A 9001-nucleotide genomic window follows, 5' to 3' on the forward strand; every position below is an offset into this window, starting at 1 on the left:
GACCCCAGCCTTCTCTACAGGCACTTCCAAGTTTGCAAACAGTCCCTGGAGGAAATGTGGGCGACAGGGTCCCTGGGGGACCTGCTCCTCAACGCCAAGGTTGAAGAGGCCAAGGAAGGTGCCGAGCCTCCTGCCAGTGACTCCTGCCCCCGGGGGAAGCCACCTCAGGGAGAGGCTTTCAGGGAATGGCTCTCCATGGAGGGCCTACTCCCGGAGCAAGGGGTGCGAGGTGAGAGGGTCCCTGGGCAGGGAGGGAGGCAGGGCGATGGAGGACCTGGGCTTAGCGCTGTCCCCTCTGGGCATCCCTGCCAGCTAGGCCCCTCTCCATGGGGCTCAGTGTGGACCCTTCCAGGAGGAATGGCCACAGTGGTGGGAGCTGTGGCCTTTGCCCCCACTGACAGAAAGGAAAGCTGAGGGATGGTCACCCTGGAGTCCAGGAGGGCCTGGCAGCCTTGTTTTGCCAAAGGCACTCAGAGGCCATGCGATGCCCCACATCCCACAGGCTCAAGCTCCATCCCGTTTTGCCGAGGAGAAAGCTGAAGGCCAGAGTGATAGAGTAGTCTTCTCCTGGGTCCTCAGAGCAGCCCTGGGAGCCCGGCCTAAGGGGTTGCCGCACTGTGCAGAGGAGGAAGCAGGCCTGGGGCAGAGCCAGCTCTCTGAGCCCTCCTAGGCATGACGGAGGGTTGGGGGCTAGCAGTGGGAGCCCTGGCAGGTAGGGGAGAAAGGAGAGGCCTGCCTCAGGCTGGCCTGGCTGAGTGTCACCAGGAGCTCCTGCCCCCAGGGCTTCAGTGAGCTTCTTAAGACCACCCTTAGAGGCCCAGGCCTCTGCTGAAGACAGAGGGGGCTGGGTCTTTGGAGCTTTCACATCTTCTCTCTGGGCCTCAGTTTCCTCCACTGCCAAATGGGGGTTGGGCCTCCCCGTCAGCTCAGAATTCCAGGCTGAGCCCAGTGAGTGGAGGTGTCTGTGCGCTGTCCCCCAGCACTCACACAGCGGGTGTCCTGAGGATGCTGGCCAGAGCTCAGGCCCTCCTTGTGCCCGGGGGAGCATGTTGGAGCTCCTGCTTCTCCTGATCCCTGGCCACCACCTGGGGGGAGGGGGCCGGGCCTGGAGGGTCTCCACCTCACAGCTGCTTTCTCATCCCCAGCTCTGCCTTCTCAGGACTTGGTCCTGGCCACAGCAGGCACTCCACAGGAGGTGGGAGAGGCCCCAGGCCTGCTGACAGGCACACCCCAGGTGAGTGGGCTTCCTGGACTCTTCCGTCCCCCGCAGCCATGGCCAGCAGCCTAAGCGTTAGCTGCTTTCCCTCCTTGGAGATAACGGTCCCTTCTCTCCCCAGGCTGGGACCCTCCCAGCGAGCACCGGGGTAATGGAAAGCTGCTGGAGGCCGAGTGCCTGACCCAGGCCCCCAGGTCGTGCTTCCTCCACAGGTGCTGGGGGGGCCTGAGAGATCCCGGGTCTGAGCCCCTCATACCCATCCTGCGGGTGGGAAAGACGGGTCCAGCATCCTATAGGAGGTAGGGTCAGCGGCAGGAATAGGACCGGAAGCTTGGATGAGGATGGGAATCCCCGGCCAGCTGAGGCTTGGCGCAAGGGTCCAAACTGAACCAAGATCCTGGACTGGGTAAAAAGAGACTGCCTGGGGCTCCAAGGAAAGTATATGAGAGCGGTCCTCAGCACCGTGACGGGCGGTCATCCAGTGGAGACAGGGGCCGCGGGTGAACCTTGCAGGCTGGATCTCGGGAGAGCCTTCATGAGGAGCAGGGTGGTCCCCGTGCGGTGCCCACGGTTCCCAGCCAAGGGCTGAGGCAGCTGCTCTCTGCTGGGATGGGTCAGGAGTGGGTGGGTGTCACCGCTGGGCCCCCAAGAGCAAGGGCCGTTTGTTCTCTCTCTCATTCTGTTACGAGGGAGGGCTCGCAGGGGCAGGGAGTGACCTCTTGGGGAGGGCAGTGGTGCAAGAAAGAGCGATACCAAAACTAGGATTCTTTACGAGTGCGAGTGCGAGCAGAGCCCCGGCAGTGACTGGCCTGGCTGGCTGGCCGGAGGAAGGAGCGAGGCCTAAAGCCACAGGGATGGGAGTTAGGGTCGGGGTCAGGGGACGATTTGAGGTGACCACTCAAAGGTCATTTCTTTTAAAAATTTTGAAGGATTTTATTTACTTTAAAATTACATTGAAACGTATGCACAGCCCTGCCTCATTCTGCACTCCAGTCCTCCTGCTGTCAGAAGGGGCTGAGGCGTGTCTCCCCATGGGTCCTCATTGGTTGCTGGCTGCTGAGTTCCTGCACCTCTGCCTTTCCCATGTTGTCGTCCGTCATTGCATGCGTCATTCTCGGGTTCAGCCCCCCTCCCTCTGCATCCATTCGTGCCCGTCTTCCCAGGTCTCTCTGAAACCATCCCCTTCATGCTTTCTTAGGGCACAGTAGTCTTCCATCACATTTCTACCCTGGAACGTGTAGCCAGTCCCCAGTCGATGGAAATCCTCTCGTCCCTATTCTTTGTCACCTCCAAAGGAGCTATAAATATTTCTTAAATATATATAATATATATCTTAAATTATTATCTATTATCTATTATCTTAATATATATAATATATAAATATATATAATGTATATATGTATAAATATAAATATATATAATATATCTTATATAAATATTTAGTTAGAGTTGGTTTTGCTTAACACGAAACCCTCCCTTAACAACCCTCCTCTTATCCCCCCTTTTCCTTTTCCCTCCCCTTTCCCTGTTGAGTGAAATGTGTTTTTCTACCCAACTGTGTGTGTGTGTGTGTGTGTGTGTGTGTGTGTGTGTGTGTGTGTGTGTGTATTCTTCCTTCCTTTGATTAGTTTAGATGTGAGTGAGGTTCAAGGGTCGGCCTCTCCCCCCCTCCCTCCACTTGCACATGCCTATTCTGTGAGAGAATTCCCCCTAACCGTCCTTCACCCACCCCCTCTGGCCCAGCGCATTGCTCTTCTCCTTTTCTGTTCTTCTGGTGGGTGATGAAGATGACCAGGGCCTAGCAGCAGCACTCTCTGCCTTCTGTCTAAATGGACGTTCTCTCTGACCCTGACAATGATGGGGATCACCTCCCCTTCTGTTGGAATGGAAGCCATTTATCCTGGTGTAGTTCCTTATGACTGTTCTTTGAGTTGCCATTTTGTTTCTCTGGTGTTTGACTTGTACAGCTGTGGTCTTTTCATCAGGAATGCTGGGAAATCCTCTGTCTCCTTGAAGGCCCATTTTCCCACTGTAGGATTATACTCGGAGGTGCTGGAGAAGTTATTCTCGGTGTGATCCCAGCTCCTTTGCCTTCTGGATGATCACGGTCCAGGCCCTCTGCTCTTTAGACTGGTGTCTGGTGGATCGTGTGGGGCCGACTGAGGCTCCCTGGAACTCGAGTTCTTTCTTTCCGGCTGTGTGCAGGGGATTATTCTTTGGCCTGGAAGCGCTGGATTTTAGCTGCTCTTTCTGGGTGTTGTCGTTTGGGGGTTTCTTTCAGGATGTGACTGGTGGGTTCTTTCTGTTTCGCCTTTGCCCCCTAGAGCTCTGGGCAGTTGTCTTGGAAGATTTCTTGAAATACGATGCCTTGGCTCTCCTTTTGGTCAAGGCTTTCCGGTGGGCCGAGGATTCTTACATTGTTTCTCCTTAATCTGTTTTCTGGGTCAGTTGTTTTTGTTATGAGATACTTTGGATTTTGTTCTGTTTTTTTTTTCCTCCAAATCTTTCAGTTTGGTTTTAATATTTCTTGTTGGCTCATGGAGTCATTGGCTTCTATTTGGTCCATTCTAATTTTCAGGGAGTTTGTTGCTTGAGTAAGGTTTTGTATTTTTTGTGCTAAGCTGGTCATCCCCTTTTCAATTCTTTATTTTTTCTGTAGCTCTCATTTCTTTTCCAGTTTTTTCTCCAACATTCCATATATATATAAACAACCTTTTTTTTTTTTTAAAGCTCTTCATCTCTTTTAGGAATTCTTGTTAAATTTGTGCCCAGGCTTCATTTCTCTTTGAGGCCTTGCTTGTAGATGTTGAGGAGTCATTCTCTTTTTCTCGGTGTGCGGACCCCTGCTGCTGCTCGCTTCTGGTCTTGGGCTCGTTACTTATTCCTCCCCAGGAATACCCCCAGTGGGTTTGGTCCTCTCCAGAGTCCACCCTGGACCTGGGTAGTGGGCAGTAAGGCTGCCTGTGGGATTAACCAAAAACAGTCTCACAAGTCCATGAGACATTGCAGTGCAGCTAGATTTATTACAAGAGAGATGAACATGCATGTGGGTCCCAAAGCCAAAGCCCAGAGTTCACAATCCAAACAGAAGTTTACGTATTTATGAGTGTACCACAAAGGAAGGAGGAGGACCCAGAAATCTTCACCTAAAGGGGCCTTGCATGGAGGGGAAAGGTACGGTCTAGGTGGGAAGGGGAGGGGGGCAAGGCCATGGCAAAAGCCACCTCTTTTCCCTTGGGAACCACTAGACCATGAGGACAGGAGGGTCTCCTCGTGTACGGGGTCCCAGCTGCACAAGCATTATCCCAGCCTGGGACAGACACGGGGACCAACTCGGGGTAGTGTGGCGCTTCATCCTTGCGCATTCAGGGCCTCCTGTGCCCTCTGGGTCCAGTGTTTCTGGAAAATGTTGCAGCTCAAAAAGACAAGTTCAGGGGAGCCTTTCCCAGTCCTTAACACAGGGCGTGCCTGTTCCTTTACCTGGCCAGTGGAGTGCCCCACCAGAGTGGAGTGCCAAGCGGGGACTGGAAAAGCGACTCACTGTGGATTTTTCTTTGCTTTCCACGTCAGGCCTGGGTCTGGGGTGATTTCTGGGTCTTCTGGAGGAGTTCCAGAGCTGGGGGAGAAGCGCCTTTTCCGTCTCTCTCCCTCTGCCATCTTGAGGTTTGGGGCCCTGGGAAGTCCTGGGGAGCGGGGACTGGTTTGTCCTTCTTTGTGTCCAGCATCGCTTCATAAACGCCAGTTGATTGTCTCATGATGGGTTTCCTGGTGACCCTGGTTGGCACTGTCCAGCAGCCCCAGCAGGCTGCCTAGGGAACTTGCCATAGCTGAGCAATTGTGAGAGGGCTCCTTAGAGCGGAACCAAGGGCCAGGCCTGCTCAGGGTTGTGTGGCAAAAGGAGAAGCTGGAGGACTTTCAGTCAGGTGGCTGACTTCATGAACACGAAACTTTCCAAGAAAACCAGGCTTTCAGTGTATAGACAGGCACAGGCAGGGATAGGGGCAGCAGGTGCCAGGGTTTTCTCTTCTAAGGCAGGACATCTCCCACCCCACTCCCTTCCCAGCCTGCCATCGGGGGACCATCCCCACCCTGGAGGCTGGACAGGGCAGATTGGGGGAGGTGGTAGTCAGCAGCAAACTCTTTTGAGGATAGACAGGGTAAAAGGAGAAAGAGTAGAATAAACAGGGAAAATAGGATGGAGGGAAATACATAGTAGTAATAACTGAGAAAAATCACAGTAAGTTTCTCTGATAAGGCCTTATTTCTCAAATATATGGAAAACTGAGTCATTTATGAGTACAAGTCATTCTCCAATCGATATATGGTCAAAGGATATGAATAGGCAGTTTTCAGAAGAAAAAATCAAAAGTATCTATAGTCATATGAAAAAAGTGCTCTAAATTCCTATTGATTAGAGAAATGCAAATTAAAACAACTTTGAACTACCGTCCCACACCTATCAGAATAGCTAATGTGACAGAAAAGGACAATGACAAATGTTGGAGGGGATGGGGGAAAAGTGAGACCCTGACGCACTGTTGGTAGAGCTGGGAGCTCCAGCCATTCTGGAGGACAATTTGGAACTCTGCCCAAAGGGCTATCAAACTGTGCACACCGTTTTGACGTGGGGGCAAAGAGTGCCCTAGGATTAAAAATAATATTAAGGGTTACTTTCCCAGGCCCCTGAGGGGGTTTGAGGCTCATTCTGTAGCCCATTCTGTACCTTGAGATCCTGGAACTTGAGAGCTTCTCAAGTCCTTTGCCCCTTATGTTGAAATGCCATACAACTTGTACCAAAAGAATTGCCTTTGTTTCCCTTATCCTGTGTTCCCTATCCTGTCATTTATCTTCCTCATCCTGTGTCAGGACAATTTTTCCTCGTCTTATTTGTTCTTATCCTGTCCCTAATCTCCAATTCCCATATGAAACTCTAAAAATACATCATCATCCTATAGGCTGTATAGCTTTCTGTCTATATATGCCTGGGTTTTTTCCTATATCGGCGCCTTTGTATAGCTCCTTGCTAACCTCAGGCCCGTGAAGCCTTCAGGAAATAAAGCTCCCAATGGCTACAGAGAAGGTCTAAGTGAATTCTTTCACACCTGAACCAGCTCTCCCAACTCTAAACCTCAACACTTTGACCCAGCAATACTACTACTAGGTCTGTATCCCAAACAGAGAAAAAGCAAAAAGGAAAAGGACCCACATGTACAAAAATATTTATAGCAGATCTTTTTGAGGTGGCAAAGAGTTGGAAATTGAGGGGATGCCCATCAGTTGGGGAATGGCTGAGCAAGTTGTGGTGAATGAATGTAACGGAATACTGTTGTTCCATAAGAAATGGTGGATTTCAGAAAAACCTGGAACGGCTTAGATGAACTGATGCAAAGTGAAATGAGAAGAACCGAACGTGTGCACAGCAAGAGCAATATTGTACGGCAGTCAGCCGTGAATGGCTTAACTATCTTCAGCGAAACAAGGATCCCGGACGATTCTGAAGGACTTGCAATGTGACAAGAGAATTTTAAACGTAACCCGGACCAGACCAGTCTCTGCCCTGTGAATGGCCAGAGCCAAACAAAGCAGGCCAGAGGCAGGCCTGTCAGGGATCAGGTAGCGGTTTAATTAGTTTCAGAGTGAGGAAAACAGGTTTGCAAACTGCAGTCCTCCTGAGGAGGGCTTGACATGCTGGGCCAGGCATAAGACAAGCCTGAAAACCACAGAGAGAGGGAACCCAGCATGGTCATCCTCGAGTCTTGAGTAAGTAGTTCCCAAGGCAAGCCCACACATACAGGTGTTTTGGGGACAAAACAGGTGTTCTTGAGTCCAGTCAGAAGAGTTCTCAAGTCATTAGAATTGTTGCATAAGGGTCGCTGAACCTTGTGATCATTCAGCAGAGTACAGAACCAGAATTAGTGGGGCAGGAATAGTAGTGCAGTGTCTGGTTTGGTTCACTTAACGGTTACACAAGCACAGGAATTGTTAAGTGTCAGGAGGTTTGATTTATTACTTTCTGCTATAGCATAGTGGCTGCTTCTGGCTCTCAGGTTCCTCAGAAATTATCAATTAATATGAAAATCATACGTCCCTCAGAGAACACCTGGTGCTAGTCAAAGCAACTGTCAACCATTACTGAGTTTGTTCTATGAACAGAAAGATAAACAAACTTAGGCTGCATGTGCAGGTTTATTTCTCTCAAAGCTGGCGGAACATGCATATAGAGATAAGCATGGTAGCTCCTTGAGGAAATGAACCCAAGGATGGACAGACAAAGGGGACCTTATATCTTCAGAGCAATTCCTTCTCACCCCTCCCTCCCGGGCTCAGGGTGCCTGTGTTAGCCAAATTCATAGTCTCCATATGTGTTAACCATAATATGAGAAAGGAATTTCTTAATTGGATAGATTGTAAATACAGTAAGATAAGAGAATATCAAGGTGTCAGTTGAAATGATAGATCTAGGATGTCTGTGTTTCTTCTGTCATTATATATGTGTGTGCGTGTGTGTGTGTGTGTGTGTGTGTATACATACATATATATAGTCATGACTATTGTTGACCTGAAAGTTTGGTTAAAGAGACAAGCTAGGTGATAAGTAAATCCATATTGTTTATTCCATTAAGTTAGCAACATGTTACACGGAGCCAGAGCTTGAACTCTGACTGAATCAAGCAATTTTCGGAGGACATTTAAACCCTGACTCAGGAAGTCTGTGTTACTCAGTTTCATGATCTCCACATGTTTAACCGGAGTATGAGAAAGGATTTGAACAAGATAGGCAGATGTCAGATCCAGGATGTTTGTGTTTCCTTTACCACCAAGATGAGAAAAATTCCCATTATTCAAGGTCTGGGTTAAAGGTGCCTTTAATGGTCATAAACATAAGAATGCTCTTGATCAGTTTTAGCTGTTGACACAGGAAGGGGCATTCTCAGTTCACTCAGGGAGAAAAGATTAATTCAGGTTTTTGGCTCTTATTGGGGCTCAATTGATCTTAAATAACTATCACTATATATGACATTAACATGACTATCTATCTGTCTATAGTATAACGTAGCATAACATGTGTTCATAATATATCAAGATAAGAAAAGTCCCATTATTCAAGATAGTGTCTAGTTCAAGGTTTCCTACCTTGGACAGTCATAAATAGAAGAATGCTCCTGATCAGCTTCATCTGGCCTTGTACTGGCTGACACAGGAAGGGGCATTTTGGATTCACTCAGAGAGCAAAGCAAAGCATGTCTGTTGTGCCAGAGCACACAAAGCATTAGGTAGGTTAAGCTCAGAGTATGCCAAAATGTCTTTCTCCTATTTGGCCAATACAGGTTTTTAGGCTTTTCCCAGGTCTTGAGGGTTTAGAATGGTTTGGTGAGGGGTTCACACAATTCATTTTGCCTGAGGGTGATCATCCAGAGGGTGAGTGCAAAGGATTGTTGTTATGCCAAGCTCAGGGCACAGTCTGCTTGCTGGGCCTTAGCTTTTGAAAGCAGGGTATCTCCAAATATTTTGACAAATGAAAAATGCAGTCCATCTTCAGAAAAAAAACCTATGTAGTCAGAAAGCAGATCGAAGCATACTTTTTTAAATTTTATTTTTTATTTGTTTTTTTTGGGGGGTGGGAGATGTCTGGGTTTGGGAAGAGAAGGAGGGAGGGAGAAAATCTGGGATTCAATTTTAAAAATGAATGTTAAAATTTATTTTTACATGTAATTGGGAAAATATTAAATAAAAAAGAATAGCAAGTTAAAATGTTTACTTTTTTATTTTCAACACTTAAAAAAA

General features: G+C 48.7%; 1 protein-coding gene across 1 annotated transcript in view; it reads left to right on the forward strand.

Moving 5' to 3' along the window:
* Nucleotides 1-24: 24 nt before the first annotated feature.
* Nucleotides 25-9001, forward strand: part of LOC114040948 — a 35761-nt gene continuing 26784 nt past the window's right edge. Inside the window, 2 exon segments of the mRNA XM_027859183.1 lie at nt 25-229; nt 1146-1234. Coding sequence (XP_027714984.1) covers nt 55-229; nt 1146-1234 — 264 coding nt within the window. The 5' untranslated portion in view covers nt 25-54.

The sequence above is a fragment of the Vombatus ursinus genome, unplaced genomic scaffold (assembly GCF_900497805.2).
Source record: "Vombatus ursinus unplaced genomic scaffold, bare-nosed wombat genome assembly UNPS02014159.1, whole genome shotgun sequence".
Classification (NCBI taxonomy): domain Eukaryota; kingdom Metazoa; phylum Chordata; class Mammalia; order Diprotodontia; family Vombatidae; genus Vombatus; species Vombatus ursinus.